The 20,910-nt window shown below is 31.6% G+C and overlaps 1 protein-coding gene and 1 long non-coding RNA gene across 6 annotated transcripts; both read right to left on the reverse strand.

Annotated features, from left to right (window-relative positions):
* Nucleotides 1–1,661: 1,661 nt before the first annotated feature.
* Nucleotides 1,662–18,584, reverse strand: LOC148604166 (acyltransferase PGAP2-like). 5 transcript variants are annotated; one of them, XM_088548225.1, is made up of 7 exons: nucleotides 18,387–18,582; nucleotides 13,805–13,816; nucleotides 10,933–11,191; nucleotides 9,103–9,218; nucleotides 8,678–8,786; nucleotides 5,179–5,327; nucleotides 1,662–4,043 (listed from the first exon to the last, which is right to left on the reverse strand). In XM_088548225.1, the coding sequence occupies exons 1-6, from the start codon at nucleotides 18,528–18,530 to the stop codon at nucleotides 5,179–5,181; spliced, it is 789 nt and encodes a 262-aa protein (XP_088404351.1). In that variant the 5' UTR covers nucleotides 18,531–18,582; the 3' UTR covers nucleotides 1,662–4,043. The 5 variants fall into 5 exon arrangements, with proteins under 5 accessions (XP_088404351.1, XP_088404350.1, XP_088404353.1 ...); XM_088548224.1 differs by lacking the exon at nucleotides 5,179–5,327 and having other exon boundaries at nucleotides 18,387–18,584; XM_088548227.1 differs by lacking the exon at nucleotides 13,805–13,816.
* A 1,191-nt stretch (nucleotides 18,585–19,775) lies between these two features.
* On the reverse strand, nucleotides 19,776–20,884 carry LOC148604167 (uncharacterized). Its single transcript, XR_015915829.1, has 2 exons — nucleotides 20,830–20,884; nucleotides 19,776–20,032 (listed from the first exon to the last, which is right to left on the reverse strand). It is a non-coding gene; the product is annotated as an uncharacterized LOC148604167 (long non-coding RNA).
* Between the last annotated feature and the right edge of the window lie 26 nt (nucleotides 20,885–20,910).

Raw genomic sequence — 20,910 nt, forward strand, 5'->3', positions numbered from 1 at the left:
GACAATGGGGTCGACACATTTTGATTGCCACTGGAAATAGGGAGAGGTGGGTAGGGTGGGGCAATTTTGCCTCCTGTGGCGGAGCCTTATGGTTCCTACTCCGGGAGAATACCACAGTAGGGTTCTTTAACGTGCGAGGAACGTGGCATCTTTCCCAACACGGTGCACCACTATGGTTTGCGGTCAGGTTTTCCGTATTATAGCCTGACAACCCCAGTATGTAACACGCCAGGGGTACCCCATTCAACCACCCGGGGCACACATCCCAGTTGCTCTGTGGGCAAAGCGCCCTAGCCCCCGGCTAGGGTTCTGAGAACTATTTAGTCGCCTTTTACGACAAGCTTAGCGCAGCTGCAGGCCTATTCTTTTAACACCCGGACCCGCACGGGGCTATCTTCTGGTGGAAACCGTCAAAATGGACAGACGGGTGGACGGACGGAATGGTAGGTTTTCTTTGGGCAAAGTAGTTAATTTTGTATTTTGTACTGCGTCGTCTTTAACGTCAGTTGGTCCGTACTCCGCAAACTCATTATACCGTTTTGATTATAATTCGAAACCGGAATCGATTAAAAAAAAATAATAATAAAAAATACATGCATAATCAAACTTTGAGATCGCGGTTTATGAAACGTAAACTGACCTGTGACCTAGATGTAATATATATCGTAGAACCTGGCCAAAAATGAAATCAGTCATATTAACCAGGTTATTCAATTAGATTAATACAAGAATATTTCTTTTGAAAAATGTTTTCCTAATGGGCCAATGTGGACAAGATATTTTTCTATCCTACCCCAAGAAAATCAAATGTCTTTACTTATCTTACGATTACGCAATGTCGCACTTACAAAATCGATCACTGGATCTCAGTTACTCAAGTTAGCGATGGTAGTAACTGTTACCACGTGTAGGATCTTGTACTTCAGGTGAATATCTAGTCATCTATATAAAGTACATGTCAACTACAAGAATGAATATTATCATTTATTTTTTATGTATGGAAAAGTAACAAACAGTCTGTGAATCGCTTTTTAAGTCAACATCAAAATTTTGTGTTATTTTGAGAAATCGCAACAATCTGATTATAATTTAAAGCTTTAAAACATATTTTGTATACAATGTCACACCATTAATTAGAACACACAAATATGAGTAACGAGTAATAATGTTCAAACATAATTCAATTATCAGAAATTGCCGTAAGGTGATTATTTCTTACAAATACCCGATTCCCCAATATCAAGTTTCAAGGAGCAGTATTTATAAAATATCAGATAGGAGGCGATTAATGCATGCCATTCCTCCCCCAAAAATTAACCACTAGAAACAGTTACTAAAAATCACATCTTAGTTCGTCATTCGGCTGCTGAACGTTTGAGATATTATATAAATTGCGTAGGACTTTAGCATTTTGCAAGAGTTATCGTTCTTGATTTGGTTGATTTAAGTGAAAGATTATTGCATGGTTTTCTACAAATCACTGACAAGCATGAAGAAAGGACTATAAAAAAAATACGGTGAATGTAGATAAAAACATTGTATGGTGAGGTTTTATTTACCATGAATTGCTTTTAGCATTGGTAGTGTTTGAATTTTATATGAACTAGTACTTAATACATTGGAAAGGCAAATGTAAAACTTTGCAAAATAAATAACATCTGAACAAAAAAGGTTTTATTCATAAAGATATGATAGTTATTAATAAAACAAATGTATACAAAATATAAATAGAATGCTTCACTGAGCAGATCTTGATACGACCACAGAGGTCTATCCCAAGAACAGTTAAGGCAAGAATGGATGCACCATTCAAACTTGATACAGCTTTGAATTTTACTTGAAATTAGACATTTGACACATAATAAAAAATTAACAGAATTAAAGTGGTCATTTTGGCTCCTTATTCCTGAATGATTCCAGTCAAAACCTCAAAAATCAATCCTAACCTTCTTTTAGGGGTATGGCACCTTGTAGTTAAATCTAAGCGAAACCAATTCACTTTTACTCAAGTCCAAGCATAAGGAAGATGCTTGTTTCTGGCCCTTAATTCCCCAAAAATCAATCCCAGTCTGACCATTGTGGTATAGAATATTGTAAAACAATATCCTAGATATCAATGTCCATTTATTGGAGTTATATAGTTAAATTCTATGAAATGCATTTTTTTGGCCCCTTATTCTAAAACAGTTTGGGCCATAACCCCAAAATTCATTATTAACCCTTCTTTTTTAAATTGGAACCTTGTTATAAAATGTCATAATGATCAACCAACAAATATTTAAATTACTGCACAGAAACCAAGTGTCTATGGATGGCAACAGTATGATGACAGCACAATACCATTTTACCACCACAACCTTTCTGCAGTTGTATAAAAATTCATCGAAAGTGTGCCACACTTCACCACAAGTGCTCAGTTTGTAACTGTTAGTTTAATTAATGCCATTTACCTAACCCTCAAATCTTAAGTTAATAAGTTAATCAGTACTAGAACAGAATATCTATAGGCAGATCCATGGGGCACCTGATTGGCAAAGATAATACTCTCTTTAGCATTGCATCATTAACACAAATGACTATAACACAAAACAAAAAAGGTTAAGACCCCCTTGAAAATCTATGGATCTGTCGCTGATTTCTACAATTTATTGCACATTACTACTGCACTTATATAAGGATATAATCTACTAACGGAGAGGAACATGACGGGTGATCCTGCAATTTTGAGACCATTTACCCTTGGTAGACCCAGGGATATGATAGTGGATCAGGATTTCTACTGCTTTTAGGAAAGTGAAGTTCAGGTGAAATAACTTTTTTGAAGTCAGTCCAGTAGAATATAATTGTTACTCCGAAACTTTTTCCTGTGAAGATTCCGAATAATATATATACATGTAATACATCCACTAAAATTCTTCACATTCACAAGTATTTTGTACTCTGTTGTATATGAGCACATCAGCAAAATAGTCATGAGTAAACTTAATAAATTGACCAATCACATAGTTATATACTAAGTTTTGTTCCCTTTTAAGAAGAGGTCTGAGAATATTTAAATATACCCGTCCATGCCAGGTCCAAAAGGTTAGCCAAGAAAATTAGAAATCTCCCAGATCAGTTATTTAAATATAGTAATTTTGAAACCTGAAATCCTGCAAGTGAGTCTTGTAATATCTACATGAAGCTAACATAAGAAGATGGGAAGGCAACATTGAAGGAGATTGTCATTAGACTAGAATACAATGTATAAAAATACAACAAACTTTTTCAGTATCAGTTTTCATAAGTATCAGACAGGAGCTGATACTTCCATGTTAAAAAACACCAAATTCACATTTTATTTCTAATTCAAAACATTTACAGATCAAATAACCAGTTTAAGTTTTTCATTGGGTTGTTTCATTGTACAGATTGTATACAAAATTGTCACTTAACAATTATTTTTATTCTTGATCTGGTTTATCTTAACAGGAATGTCTCAAAAATACAGATTTGTATACAGAAAAGAATATAGTTCGCAAAATATATGGTGCATGTAGGCCAAAAAAATATTGGTTATTTCTGATCCTTGTATCACCTTTATTAAAATTAGATTATTAATTGTTCAGTCACTGCATGTAGGATCTAATAAAAATCTATTCTACTTTCTGTTTCATAATCCTCAGGGTTTTCTCCTTGAATAATGCTTTCAGAATCATGAAAGATGAAATCTGATTGGCTGATGAGAAAGTAGAATGGAGTGTTGTTAGAGCCTACATGCAGTGACTGAATGGAACAGTTGGTAGGTCTAATTTTAATTAAGATTTACCTTTACCATTGGCAATGTCTGAATATTATATGGATCAGTACTTAACTTTATAAATTAACTTCTTAATTGGCCACTAAAATTGATCACACAAGTTTGACACTTGACAATGACAAGTCTGGACTATTGTATCTGATCATTCCCACTGTACTGTCTTCAAAATCCTTACAGATAGTCCAATGGTACGCTATGTTAGAAAGAACTACTAGGTACTCAAATAATGCAAACTGGCTATAAACTGAAACAAAGAAAAAAATAGCAACATTAGATAAAACTATGCTCTTTTAATATAGGATATAATCATAAGTTTTAATATGGAATCTTAAAAGAGTTCAGTTGATTTTCAAAATACTGCATAGAAAAGTATTTTGAAATAAGAAATTTGTATTTTACATTAAAGAGAAGTGACAATGAATCAGAACTGTTATATCTGAAATATAAGGTTAAAACTATAAGATCTAGATGAAAAAAATTACATGGGTGAAAAAAGGAAAACAAAATGAAGTAAAGTAAAGTAATAAAATACAGTAATCTGACAGAATTCTAGTTCTTGTTTCACTGTGTTGGTCTCAGAGAAAAATTTGTATGCTTAATAAACACAACCAACCTAATCTGTGACACATTGATAGCACAATTTCAAATGAAAACTGAAAAAATGCTGGGTATTATTAAGTACTATTCTCTGTAAGAATAAGGCAGTTGTACAATAATGGTAGAAAAAAAACACCTTTTTCCATGAAATCTTTTATAATTCTATTTTTTTTCTGAAATGCAGAATTGGCATTCATTTCTTTGTGTCAGTAATTCACAGTAAAAAATATATGAAATGCATTGCAATTTCATCATCAAAGGGAGATAACTTACTTTCCCCATCATTTTATAGTAACTTTGAACTCACTTTCTTTGCATCCTCTGACACTTCTAAGATGAAAGAACTGTCAATTTGTGTACAGTAGACCATAAACTATGTGTCCACATTGTAAAATTTAGTTTTTTTCTGAGCATGATTCATTATTTTTTCAATTTTGCCCGATTCTTACTTTTGAACACTTTATCTTGCATATTTTTCAGCTTTTATCAAATATGGATAAGTTCACAAACACTAAAAAATTGTGTATTAGTATACTTAAAGCTAGGAGAAGGAAGGGTTATGAGGAAAGTGCATTCTCTGAAACTTTTTATTAAAAATAATTGTATTAATAACAGTTAAAGAAAAAAATCATCTTAATGATTTGAAGCAAATTAATTATTTATTTTCAAAGATGCCAAAAAAAGGAAAGAAAAAGGTTGAAAATGAATTGTGATTAAAACTCCATGCCTTAACTACAATTTTAAAACAAGAAATCTATTGTAGAAAGTTGGTGGAATTTTACCTAATGTAATCGTTTTGAGATTCTGTCTTCAATCAACTCTCGTGGAGCAACAGCATATATTGAGCCCTCATAGTCAATAAGAGCAGATGAGTGGAATGCAATGTTGGAAAAAACTACTAGGTATTCACAAGCAGCAAATAAGGAATACACTGCAAGAAAATATAACATTGTCGTTTTTTGTAGTTTTTTTTAATAAAGACACACACACAAGAATGATATTTGTCACGACACATTGTTTTATTTTTCTTGTTGTATGGTGAAAAAGCTGCAAGGGCTTTTAAAAGCTTGTCAGTTTTCACAGGCAATTAAAATAGAGGGGAGTGGGTGCATTGTCAAATACTTTGAATTTAATATTTTCAATTTTTTTCTTAACATGATGAAGCTAATAGAGCAGGGTGAAGGATACCGGTAATTATCTTTCAAATCAATTGAACTTCATAAAAACACATTTTTGTGTAATAAAATGCTTCAAATGAACAGCTTGATAGATATAACTATAAAGGTTGAACCCTGAAAAGTGTGACCAAATGTGTTTACAGTTGAGCTGCTCTAAATTAAAATTGAAATTAAATATTTGAAGTAGCACAGATTTCTTACACAGAATGAATGTGGTCAGAAAACTAAAAAAAAACCCAAAATTGAAAAATTGAAAAAAATTATTTAAAGGTTCAATATTGAATATGAAAAAAATGAAGCTTCAGCATATCAATCATTTATTAAACAAATCAACTGTTTTAATAACATTTTATAGTAAACTTATCCATCCTATGTAGATGTGCATGGAAGGTAATTATTATTGTCTGGTCACTGCAACCGGATGATTATCAACCGAACAATTTAAATCAAAATGGGGATATTTTTGTGAACTCACAGTACTTCTAGTCAATTTCTGGCCTCATTTTTAAATTAGTCCAAATTTAGGTTTAAAGGGTCCAAGAATTCATTTAATGTTGAAAACATAGTTTAATTTCAGATACTGATGATGCCAAACTTATAATGTGTGTCCAAAATCAAAAATCTAAATACACATAATAAATTATGAAAAAAAAACTACTGAAGAATTCAAAATTTTGAATGATGAAACTACAATAAAATGGGTAAACAAAACAATTCACACTTAATGCTAGATGGTACCTTTTTTTACCTTAAATTAAAAATACATGTAATAGTCCAGAAAACAGATATGGCTATGAATAACAATGATTTATTGTCAGTGATAATGCCAATGCCATATCATCATACAACCACAATTTGTTTGTAGTTGTATAAATTCCCTGAGGTACAATTTCATACACATATAATACCACTGGTACAAATTAACAATTTCAGACATTTCATTTCATTGTAACATCAATTGAGATTTTTCCTTTGTTCTTTTTCCCAAATATATATGAGAGAAAGACCAAGTATGCTCTAACTAGAAATCTTGTATGATATTGCATGAAAGGTCACGTATTCCCATAGAACTCAACTGGAAAACAGCCATGCAATATCATTCCTCATTAGCATTAACATTGAATACGGAAAAACTCCCCCTCTGACAAAAATGACTCTGCTTTTAAAGAACTGCCATGTATTTTAAGTACCATTCCATATAAATTCAGATACTGCTAATCTGTATAGTAAGGCAATTCATGCTGTAGAAAAACCGATGGAACAAACAATGCTTTTTCGGTCTACACATGCTACATTTTATGTGACAATAGTGCTTTCTGTATTTAGATCTGTTCTTTTGAAAAAAAAACTGCACTTCAATATCCTGCTAACATCAACCAATTCAATATCCCACTAAAATCAACCAATTCAATCTCCTACTAATATCAACCAATTCAATATCCTACTAAATTCAACCAATTCAATATCCCACTAAGATCAACCAATTCAATATCCCACTAAGATCAACCAATTCAATATCCTACTAAAATCAACCAATTCAATATCCCACTAAGATCAACCAATTCAATATCCTACTAAAATCAACCAATTCAATCTCCTACTATAAGTAAATCAAACCAAATCAAGAACAATAACTGTTGAAAAGTGCTAATTTCATGTACAATCTATAAAAATTTTATCTCAAAATCCTAACACCCAAATGAAAAAATAAGACTTGTGATGTGGTCTATAGCTAATATTGAACAAGAAATAAAAGTGAATTTGGCAGTTTTTTTGACATGCATGATTCACCTACTGTTTGATTTTCATAAAAAAGTACTGCTACTTGATATTTTATTTTGACTTACCACTAAATGAGAGTATGAGCTACACATGTATATTCCTATTTGGTCAATAATTGTGTGGTCAATTCATATCACAAATCATTTATAGCACCACCTTCCTCATTATCCAAATAGACTTCCCGCCCTGTGGGCTCCAAGCCTATTCGAATAACTCATAAGATCATGCTATAAATATAACTTATTCAAGAAATTATCGAAGTCATCTTTTTTTCAGTTGGGTACAAAAAGTTATTTCAATCTTTACAATCAGAAAATAAATTGAGCACTGGAATGGTTAAAATTTCAATTATAGCTTTTTTGATATTCTTTGACAGATAGAAAAATTACATTTATTTCAAATATTTTAAGTAATTGCTACAAAAAAAAAAAAAACAAAAAACAAAAAAAAAAAAACCCAAAACCCAAAAAATAAATATTTTTAAGATGATAATTTTTTCGTTACTTTAAAATTGCCTAGATAAGGGAGTTAATTGTAGTAATTATTATTTTTGTATAACTATCTGAATCCACTTCTTATTCCCTACAATGAATGATAACTGCATAGCTATTTATAGCAGTGATACAATGCAGACCTGTAAGTTTTGCTTATACACAGAATGAATGTTTATTCAAAGTTACAGGCACTTCATTGAAACATGTTAACTTTAATTTTTTTGGTAAATAGCAAATGCCACTTTACTCTGCACAATAACTTGCAAAATGAAAAGTTCTGAAAATGTTCACAAAATATGGAAAAGAATAATGCATTTGAGAACTGAAAAGACTACAATTTTGTAATTTTTCATTAAATTCTGACAGGCAGTCTTAAAGGAGTTGCACTAAAAAAATCTGAGAACCATTTATTTCCCAAATTTAAAGTTTTTAATAGTCCTTTTTAAATTTGTGGAATGCAAGTTTTCAAAGGGACGTAACCCAACAACATTGACAGTCTCATTATAGAAAGGAAGAACAGTAACCATTTTTCTTAGAAACAAACTATTTTCACTTCAGTAAGCACCTTATTGTTTGAAATAAGTTTTTTAAAAGTATCCAATTATTTACCATAGCTCCAATAAATCAAATATTTGAATTTGAAGTCTACTATTGTCTACTGCTCGGATAGTAAACCAGACCATAAGGTTGAACTATTTATTTCACTTTGCTTAAAATTTTAAGAATCGTGAATAAGGAAAAGGACTATAGCAGTGAGTAGAGGACAAAAGCTCTGCATTGTTTTTAATTTTTTTTTGGATGTAATCGATTAAGGGGCAATATCTCACCTCCAGGTTCACAGTAACTGTTGTGACGAATGTAAAGATATATAGCTACCATGAAACAGCTTATATTAAAAATGAACCAAAAAACTTTATAATGGAATGATTTCCTCTCCTGAAAATACAACAAGACAATTAAAACCTATCAAACATACAATTAAATGAATTACTGGTAAATTGAACGACTGATATTTTTCAAGTTTTTTTAATTTATAAGAAAAAAATAAAGATGGACAACAACATATGGGTTTGACACATTTTTCTAAAAAACACAGCAACAATTTGAAAATATTCCTTTCATGAATGTCACTTCCCTATATTCAATGAAATATATGAGAGTTTTTGTGGAACTATTATTAACTGATATACACTGGTACTTGTCTCAATGCAGATGAGGGTAACAGAGTTTTGATGGACAAGACCTAATTTACCTTCGACGACATTTGTCTCCCTTGACTTGTAAGTCCCCATCTGAATATAATACAGGAAAATAGCATATAAAATTCTGACGTAACCATAAATACTACAAAAGACTTCTCGTGGACACCTGTAAAATAAGATATACAATTTAAGCACAGCTCTACCATAAAACCAGACAGAAGCTTGTGATAAGTGATTAAAGCATATCTTAATCCCAAATATCTTTCAATTGGAAACCCTTCAGTAAGCCTCATAGAAACTGTATTTGACAATAAGAGTACAAATAAAAATTAGTCACTGGAGAAAATAATACTTAAAGTTTGGTTCAGAGAATTACGGGAAAATCACCCCCTCCTAAATAATGATTTTTTGACACTATAACCAGTCAAAAACTAGAAATTGCCCCAAACAGGACTAATACCACCCACAGTGTTTTAACCCTGAACATCTGAGGATCAATGATGTCAGAGAATTCATATTGGATACAATTTTTATAGGGGATAAACTAAGCACTTTTGACACAGAATTTTGCTGCAATTTCTTAAACACCCAACTTCAAACAATAATCAGTACTATATTTTTTTGGGGTTGACAACACAACAACAGAATGTGACTGCAAATTAACTAACATAAATTTCTGACAATATGCACATCCCGATATGGTAATCTAACAATCCACTGAGTTTCATTAAAATCCTGCAAGTCATAAAGGAAGGAGTTGCAGACAATGCATAAGATAAGTTTTGCTAAAAAAATGCATGAGTTCAAACAGCTGCCATTTCTGCAATTTTCGTCCAAACATAAATTCCTGACAATATGTACACCTTGATGTGGTTATATTACATCCAACAAAGTTATATAACAATGCTGCATGCTGCTCAGAAATAAGTTTGGACAGACAGGGTAAAACCTATAATTATTTCACAATACATGTATATGGCAGATCCAAAGAAATAACGAAGGAAGAGTTGTTTATGGGGTGTAACAAATATGTTGGACCAGTTTCAATTCAGATTATCTTGAGATATGATGAATCACCCCCTGTCTGATTTTTAGACAGACCCATTCTTAAATACTGACTCTAATTTCTGAGAAAATCAGGTGACCAGAAGGAGTTTAAGCAGTAGACTATTTCTAGTAAAAAATTCTAAGATATTCAACTTCTCTTACAGTAATACTGCCTGAATCCCTTACATGGAAATTTTAGATACCTGGTGGCCATATCATTTCATCAAGCAAAACAAATAGAGGATCATTCTCTCCTCATTTTAATCTACTGGTAGTTAAACTTGTTTTGATTAGTAGCAAGGATATGTCACAAAATATTTCACAAAAAGATTCCAATAGCAGGCAAAGCTACCAATTCATTCATTAGAGCCACAGAAAAAAGTTGATTGTAACCCTACTGAAACCACTGGTTGCAAACGAATCAAATGCTGAAACCATTGGTTGCAAAAGAATCATCTTCAAAAATTGGCGATCAGAAGCTTGTAGCCTTTTTTATCAAGGGTAGTAAAAAATTTATACATTGTACTGAGACATACATCATTCCTGTCAAGATTTGTTTTAAGTAAGGTTTTAATCACAATTTTTAGTGGCTGCAGCCATTTAATTTGACCTACTGACCCCCAAATTAGTAGATGTATCTTCGTCAATAAAATATCAAACAAAGCACACTTCATTAAAAAAACTGCAAATAAATGGTATATTACTAAACCATTTATTTGGGAGGAATGAAGTTCCTAGAAATATAATTTTTGTTTGATTCCATCATCTTATATTTTTAGATCATATAAAGTATTAATTTGCAGTGTAGACCTGCAATGAAAATCATAACTTACCAAAGTTTTCTATAGATGATATATAAGTCAAATTAACTAAAGCAAGTATTTCCATAGTATTTAACACTGCACAAAGCCCAGCTAAAAATTTGTAAAGACTGTTTCGCACTCCTACATGGAACTGCGTGTAATAATTATAATATCCCACTGTGATTAAGAAACGTGGACTGCTATGGAGACCTATGCATATCCTCCAAATATAACGTTGTGGTGTGTATCCTCCAATCGCTGAACTAATGGATGGTAAATAATTTGCCACCTAAAGTAAATTTATATTCTGTTATTAGAATTTTTCTCAATGAATTAAATTTCAATCAAAATGCCTGAGTAAAATTTTATAAAACAATTTTTTTTTGTTTCCATGATTTGTATTAGTTTTTCATATCTGTTTCATCTTTTATAACTCATACATTTGAATAATTCACTAAACAGCTGTGCTATATGATTACTCAGTCATAAGTGAATGTACATTGTATACAGAAAATGCATTTCCTACTTAGATACAAATTTAAAAAAATTACATTATAACCATGCTCAAATAGACTACTCAGTACTGGTTGAAATATGGTGCAATAAGGTGTTCTTTGATAGCAATGTTTAAGCAAATAAAAATCATCCACATAAACAGTGTAAGCACAGTATAATAGATATAAAAGCACAAGTAAAGTGTACATTTAATGACATACAGCTAAATACAGAAAGCACAATAATAAACACAGTGTGCTCACAACATGCCATAAGACAATGATTATTTCAGGAGATACATTAAGTATTACAATATCAAAATTTTGCAGATTTGACTATCTAGAAATTAGTTAAATGCTTGCTTTCATTTTGTGGTGAACAGATATACCAGTATACAAATTTCCCTTCAGGTAGAAGTTGGTTGAATTATTTATATAATCGAGAAAGTAAATTTTTGATTTTCGACCATTTTTAAAGCAATTATCAAACAATAGTGCCAATAAGGGTTGAAACAAAATGTATATACATTGTATTGTTAACAAATTTGTTTTGAGGTGATTAAATTGATGAATTAACAACATAATAGTTACCATTGAAATAGGGTACTGGTATACAAAAAAATGTATTTTTATAAACTTTTTTTTATTTCGAACTACTTAAATGAAATTTTCATTATTAGGTATGTGTTGTGCCCACTATGTTTACATTATATACACTGAAGCTCCACTTGCAATAAACATGTGTACTCAAATGCATGCATTTTAGTAATTAGTTCAGCTAAATGAAGCATGCAAAAACACAAAATATACCGATAAACCTTGCATTCTTTCCAAAAATATTAGTTACATTTTTTTGTCAAAGACCATGCTTAAATAGTTCATCTGACGTTAACCTTAACATATTAAGATGGGTTGTTCCCCCTCCCCCCCCAAAAAAGCAAAAGAGAATGTTTCTGTTTTTGAAGTAGAACTAAGAATTCAAATTGAAAACAAGAGAATGATTGGAGTATGATAGATTTGTTTGTTTGTTTGTTGGGGTTTAACGTCCGAGCAGCAATATTTCAGCTATATTCAGACAATGAAAATGAAATGGATGATAAAATGAACATGAAATGAAAAAGAAGGATGGGTCACAAGGATAATAGGGTCGACAAATTTTGATTGCCACTGGAAAAAGGGGGGATGGGTAAGGTCGGGCAATTTAGCCTCCTGTGGCGGAGCGCAAAGGTTCCTACTCCTATCAAATACCACAGCAGGGTTCTTTAACGTGCGAGGAACGTGGCATCTTTCCCAACACGGTGCACCACTATGGTTTGCGGTCAGGTTTTCCGTATTATAGCCTGACAACCCCAAAATGTAACACGCCAGGGGTACCCCATTCCACCACCTGGGGCACACATCCCAGTTGCTCTGTGGGCAGAGCGCCTAGCCCCCGGCTAGGTTTTTGAGCACTATTTAGTTGCCTTATATGACAAGCTTAGCGCTGCTGCAGGCCTATTCTTTTAACACCCGGACCTGCGCAGGGCGGAGTCTGATAGATAGATCTAAATCCATACCAAGAACAAGTTTGTATGGGAGTTACTGATGTAAAATAACTGGGGAATACATATAACAGGCTGATTTGCATCAAAACAATATAACAAGGTTGAGAGATCAAAGCCTGCAATATCTTTGTCTGAGTCTGCCTCCTATAACAGCTTTAATTTTTTCCAATTAATTATTAATTATTAAAGCATACCCTACATAACAGAACTAAAATCAGTTTCGTTTATGGACAAGACAGGAAGTCAGCTTTGACTGTGGAGTGGTAGGGTAAGTCAGTTAGGATTGTGGGCAAGAGGATTACAGTCAATTTTTATGGTGGATAGGAGAAGTAACAGTCAGTCAGAGTTGTATTCACTATGGGGTTACCATACAGTTAGTTTCGACTGTGGACAGGAGGTTATGGTCATTTGGCAGTGGATAATGTAGGGGTGTGGTACAGTCAGTGGTGACTGTGGACAGGTTATGGTCATTCGGCAGTGGATAATGTAGGGGTGTGGAACAGTCAGTGGTGACTGTGGACAGGAAGGTTATGACCAGTTGACAGTGGATATCTCTTGATAATTAAGTTATATTGGGGGTGGGATACACTGTACATTTGAATGGTTTTCTGAAAATAAGGAATAAGAACAGAGAGAGCAACTATACAAAAACCAGCCAATAACAGAAAATATACAATTTAAACTACAGGAAAAGCACACAGGCTACATCTACAAAAGTAGATTTGTATTTAGAGAAACTGACAGCTGAAAGTGTGTACATTGTACATGTACATTTGTAGAAATTGTATAATGTCCTAAATACTGACATGGTCATTGTAAAATAAAGTTGCCACATGTATATACACACAAGTTTTACCATGTTACCTTGCTTCTATACTGAAAAAAAAATACAACATAATCATATATCAGTAAATGAGGAAACACTATAATGCTGAAAAAAAAAAATCACTAACTAAAATAATTAATAATATACAAAATATATAGTGCAGAACTATAATACAAACCACATAAATATCAATATGCATTACAAACTATTTGTCTAATCTAAATGTACATAAACCTAAGTCTTGTGTAGGCAAACAACCGAAAAAGGGGACAACTCAATTTCTTTTAAGCCTCCCAAACACCAGATATATACTTCCAACAAGTAGAATGTCTACTAAATAAACATATATAACATCAGTGGTGGATCCCCTCTTTTAGGAAAATTTTTGTTACTTTCAAGTAAATATTTGCTAAAATGAGGAAATTATAGCCTGGTAACCCTCCTTCTGTTCTTTAATGTTCAAATTAACAGATTTTCTCTCTAGAAAAAAAAATTATACAAGAGTTCAAAGATTAAAAACAGCACTCCTATTCAAACAAAGTTTACCCTAACATTAAGAATATACATGTATAACCTCTTCAAAAGGATGTTGCAATGCCGTATTACTGTAATTCTTTTCCTATATTCTAAAACTCATTTGGTCAATATTTGGGCCAAGGAATCAACCCCCTTTTGGTTTAAATGCCTACACAAAATTAATTTTCTAGACATTCCAAACTATGAACATGTACTTTGCTCATTTCTTGAAATCTTCAGTACACATGCATATAATAACTCTTTTTTAGTATATGGCACAAAAGACAAGAAGATATAAATGAATTCAAGCACAAAAATTGTGTTGACGAAAAAGAAAAGGGCATAAATGGAACATTAAGTGATACCAGCCATGTAATGGTGAAAAAAGGGGGAAGGCAAAATGTTAAAACTCGAAACCTACACTTGAACTAAATCTGTATTTTACTGAATTGAACATCTGTAGAAAGTTTAAAAAAATCCATCGAAAAATAAAGAACTCTGAACAAATTCTTGTATGATGTATTTATGTAGTTCCTTTTTAGTACCAAAAGATTGATATAAAATGAAAGTAAAGAAAGTTTATCTGTGGAAACATAAAGACTAAATGGTAAGTGGTAGTCAATATGGGAGGCTAATTTTTGTTTTAATTGATCATCACCCAGTGACAATGACATAGTTAAAAGACAAGAGACTCATGAGAGTCTGATTTGCTAATCTGGTAAGAAAATTTTCTCTTTGGCCTTTCAAGGCTATAATAACTCAAATAAAGAGTAGCTATTCATCTTAAGCCCTATTATACAGTTGTCAAAAGGATCATTTCACCATTTGAAAGTTCTTTTAATTTATTTGGTTTTCAGCTTTAAGCTACATCTCATGAAATGTGTTCGTGGGATCATGTAATGTGCAGCATGCCATTCCTGTGTGCATGTCTTTTGCGTGTGTGTCATATATCTTAGACCCTAAAGGCCTTCTGTAGGCCTTGGAACCAATAAATTATATTTTGATGTGAAAAGCTAGAAACAACATAAAATTTTCACTTTAAACCTTACTAAGGCAATAACTATAACAACCAGTCATCATACAAATTAGTCCACAAGGTCATTTGTAGGTCAAAAGGTTCAGTTCCTCAACTGAGTTTCAGTGATATTGTGTATCTTATATTGCATCAGAAAACTAAGAATTTTAAAAACTTTAATGGTCCTAGAGGGTATATGGTTACATTATGTGTAATGGAAAGAAAAATGAATGTAGCAGTAGTTGCTGAATATCATTTTTATTTAAGTAAAGAATGGTAAAGTTCTCAGCTCTTTTGCAATAAGAAAAGGAGATGTGAAAGATCCATTGATCCCTATATATTTAGATAGGTAATTTAAAAGAAATACTGCATGTATTGGGAAACAGGTGACGTGTAAAGATCATGAGTGTAGAATTTTAAAATGCACAAAAGGACTACTTCTCACAAAATTGGACCACTTTTTCACTCAACATAAATGTCACTAAATATAGTTGCATTTTAAGAGCATTTTCAATAATTAAGAAATTATAATATACCCCAGAATATTACAAATTAATATCTTTTGTATTCTGAATAAGAAACAGCTGCTTTGCAAAATGAGCTTGAAGTTTTAACACTAATTTAAGCATAAATTGTTGTATGAACAGAAACACACATACATTGTACCTCACTTGTTTATAAAAAAAAATTTAGTAGATTCATGATTTTGTTTTCTTCTATTATCAACGTGCTTTTTTTTGTTTATCTTCTTATGATTATAACTCAACAATTCAATCATGAAGCAGGGATTCATAATAATGACTATATTAGAAGGTTATTGGAAATGGCAATCCTGCTCTTAGATTTTTATTATTTTTTTCAATCTTTAATGATTGTTGTAAAAATATAATTCCATAAACTCTGCCGCTGGCTTTATAACTTTCTTCTGAACGCTTTAGTAAAAGGCACCTGCATTTCATTCATTTGCAAGAACTTTGATTTGTGATCTCAAATTTAATACCTTACAACGTAATCATGCAGAAAATACTGGACCATTCCCACACATACATAGGATGTACATTGTATGGTCACTCACTATCTGACACACTCATTTTGAACAGAAAGATTCCAATGTGGCAAATAGTGTGTATAATTTGCATTCATTTTTAATGAATAACTTCTAAAATATTATTTTCAAGACAATTAAACCATATAATTTGGTTTAATTTGGTTTTTGTTCCTTTTACTGAGTTAGCTCCAGGATGGTTATCTGTGAACTAATTGAGTTCCGAAAGTACATTTGTTCTCTGGTTTTTAGTATTGGGTGCGTTCAAGGATAATGCATGGGTACTATTTTCATTTTACAGTAGAGCAATTTTATTAATACTTTTCAAAGATATATGAATCCATATCCTTCATTCCTCGACTCCCTTGATACACTAGTCTACGAAAATCAAATTTTGTAGATTAGTGTATCAGGGGAGTTAAGGATATGGTTTAAAAATTTTTATCGTATTCAATTGAACTTTTAGATGTAGAGATGTTCTAATCAGTTCTGCTAAGCATGCAATGTTTGTAGTTTTACTATTTACTCCAAGGATTTCTTTTATGAATTTCAAATGTAAGTGTTCATATGAGTCATTGAAAGTTTTTCCAGCTCCCCAGACCTCACTTCCAAAAAGAATAACAGGTACATGTATTACCAAAGTGTCAAATAACTTTTCAAGTAAATTACAAGGAACATCTATAGATATGACTTTTTTTTATTTTAAACCAGGCCTTTCTTCCCTTCTCCATTAGGTTATTTTTTGATAGATTCAAATTATCATTGTAGTTAAATGTGATGCCCAGGTAGCAGTAAGATTTTACTGTTTCTAGCATATTTTTATCAATACTGAATTTTACCATTTGAATTGAATATTATTATTTTTGATTTTTTTTATGTTTACTTCGAGTTTCCATGATAAGCAAAAATCATTAAGAATGTTAAGTGCATTTTGCAGGCCTTTTTCTGTTTCTGACAGCAGAATTATGTCATCTGCATACATCAGTGATGTAATTTTTAAATTACCAATTAATATTGGTTCAGTGTTTCCAATTTTAAGTTGATCAAAGATACCATTTATAAACAGATTAAAAAGGGTCGGACTGAGGACATCACCTTGTTTAACTCTGCAACTGGAGGGAAAATATTGACTTAAACCGTTTGGGAATTTAATTCGGCATTTTGTGTTTTGATACATAGAATAAATGATATTAAAAATTTTATTTGGGACTTTATGTTTTGATAATATATTGAAGAGGCCCTCTCGCCAAACTGTATCAAACACCTTTTTAAAGTCTATAAAGGCAACAAAGACTTTCTTTTTCTTTCTTTTGTAGTTATCTATTATTGATTTTAAGGTAAAAATGTGATCAGTAGTTCTTGATTTTGGCTTGAATCTAATTTGATTTTTTTTTTTGATTCAATAAATTGATACAATCTTCCATGAATAATTTTATTAAAAAGTTTACCTAGATTGGAGGTAATTGATATCCCTCTATAGTTTGATGGGTCTAATTTATCTCCTTTTTTAAATATTAAAGAAATGTAGTTCTCGTTCCATATTTTAGGGAATGATCCTGTATTGAATATTAGGTTAAATAGTTTACATAGTGGTTTCAGTAAGACTTGTGTACCACACTTGATCATTTCATTTGAAATTAAATCAGCTCCTGCTGATTTGCCATTTTTTAGGGTCTTTATTGCTTTTAATATTCCATTTGAGTCTATTCTGTTGTTGAGAGTGTGTTCATTACTGAGATTTAATTAAGGCCAATATGCCATGTATGTTAAGATTAAGAATTACAAAGTTCAAAGAGATTAATTAACTTATTATCAAAACACACACCAAGCTCAGACTAAATTCATAAAAAAAATCTTATTTTTTCTCTCAAAAGTGTTCAATATTTGAATAAGTCATATTTATAAAAAAAAAAAAAAAAAAAAAAAAAGCAATGATCCTTATAAATCATGTTTTACATAATAATACATTTAACAATCCTTGTACTAAATTTTTATACAAGGATTGTTGGCAGACAAGTTAATCCTAACTGATTTAAAGATGCACCTTGCAATGAGTCGATGTCGATGACTCAAAATCATAAATGATTGACCAGATAATGCAAAAAATTGCCCCAAATAGTGGAAGAAATAGCATTCCTTTAATTAGTTGGGGGACTCTGATTTGGAATAGCAACCCATTGGTGCCCATCTTCTTTCCCTGTGGTTTGGTTCAGGGGTATTGTAGTATAGGGGAGAGAAACCCATTACAAAAGGTGTGGAAGATTTTTTGGGTATTTAGTAATACCATTTCTGAAACGGACCTTTTTACTCTACATTGACTTAGGTACTTTTTCATTACTATCTGACGGTGTAGTATAAACAAACTTCGCCGTTCTAACAGCCCGTGACAGAGACTCATTATAAATATAGATTTCATGCTTCTTTACCTGAATTAATATTTTAATCAATATATATGACAAATGTTTCTAAAAGATGGCTGTCAATATTCCTATTTTTCATGCCTGGTCGTTCAAACATTTAATTTTTTTCATTTACTTTACAAAGTGGTTTTGTTCTTTCAGTTGTTACAGTCTGGTATTGAATTAAAAAAATGGATGTTTATATGCGTAAACTGAATGAATGGAATGTATTTGGATGCAGGGGTTCTGAAACGCCCTTGCATCACAACACATTTCATTAATATATTCTGTGCATATAAACATCCAATTAATTCAGATTCATGGTTATTTTTTAATTAAATTAATTTGATCATGTAACTTTTACACTTATTTTGCAACTTGTTTGACCAAATAAGACATGGACGTATATTCCTAATAGTATTATATAGCTCGGAATAAAGCTATATCTAACCTCTGAATTCCACGATAGAGGTATATTTCGGCTTTATCATAGATGTTAACAGGTTCAATATGGGTAAAAATCAATGACATTTTTATTGAGAAGTTGTGTAGGATATGTTAACAGTTTTAGATGTACATCTTAAAGACTACTTTTCAATTTTTGTGTGAGCACATTTTGTTTTCGTTTCGGTTTATGTAGTATAAACTGGCTCTTTTCCTTTGTTATTCGTTGGTGTCTTTATTTCCTCTTTAAGAAATATATTGACAATACCTTAAACAATTAAATACAAACTTAAGATGCATGGTAATCAGAAAGTCAACATGAAAAAAAAAATCATTAAAGAGTACACATGTAAAATGATGCATATATAAACACATATGCATGCGTATACCTAGTATATATACATTGTAAGTTTAATTAGGTGTTTTCTGCATTAGCGTTTGCCCTGGAACTCAAGAGTAAATTACACTTTCCAAGGCATTGCATAACATGAATGTGTTATTGTCTCATGAAATTGTATGAATCGACTTCGATTGATGTCAATGGTTTTCCTAAAAGTACTTCAAGACCTGAAGATCTTAAAAATAAAACATAAAGTTGACCTTTTTATTTTCCTTTTAAAATAAACTCTTGTAGTTTATAATAAGACTGATTTTTTTTAAGGTTTGCTTTAAAATAAGTCTCATGATTGCATTAAGATTCATCTCACAGGTTCTGTCAGGTCTAATATAGTCAACATTCATTCGTAAAAATATATTTAACTTCTATATTTATTCAGATCTAAAACTTTATCACAAATATGTCCACATGGTGAATTTACTCCAAAATTTATCTTCCTCTACATATGACCTGAAACACAGAAAATAAATTTAATCAATAAGATTCGGATAATCATTTATTTTAAGGCAATAACTGAATGGTCAGATACGTATGAAGCATCAGTCCGCATCATGAATATCAGTCCAAATGAATTAATCATATGTACAGTTTATCATTGTGTAGGTACCTTGTTCCATCCATTGAATTTATTCATAACACCTTTAAATTCAATGTGAACATATCAAATGGCATTATGCAAAGTTTTGATATGCAAAATTTTCAGTAGTACTACATGATTTGACGCTTAAAACATTTTACTGAAAATCAAAAATATATATTATCCATATAAATGTAAATGATATAATTATAACATCATGATATTTACTTTAATTGTTCATAGTAATTCATTAATGACCACTACAACAGACAACTCTGTCTGAGCTGAAGGCATTAATTGCCACATAAACAAAGGGGGTCAATTTGTAAACAAACAATATATTGATCTTTACTGATGGTTTTAAAACGACCAAATTTAGTAGTAACACATTTCTATACTGTTAAGAAGCCATAGATATTGCCACGAAAGTGAAATTATAGAAGATATTCAATATTATTCCGAAATTTCTTATTTGTCGTTTGAACTCTCCGTTCCTCCCCATTATAACCAAAATTTCAACTGCTGATTTCGGTAATATGCTTCATTCTACAGCTATATAAAATAAATAGTCAAATTTGTTGGCATATATAAATTTCCATTTCCAAAATTAGCCCGATATATCCATGGAATTAAAAGAAATCACACTTTAAGCTAACCATTCTATACCTACTTGGTCGATCCGCCATCTTGGTATCCTGTGTTGCTCATCCCTGTTTGGTTTTTTATCTTCGTCGAAGTCAGTAAAGTGTTT

The sequence above is a fragment of the Perna viridis genome, chromosome 10 (assembly GCF_037379345.1).
Source record: "Perna viridis isolate PV_CMFRI_1.1 ecotype Kerala chromosome 10, ASM3737934v1, whole genome shotgun sequence".
Taxonomy (NCBI): Eukaryota; Metazoa; Mollusca; class Bivalvia; order Mytilida; family Mytilidae; genus Perna; species Perna viridis.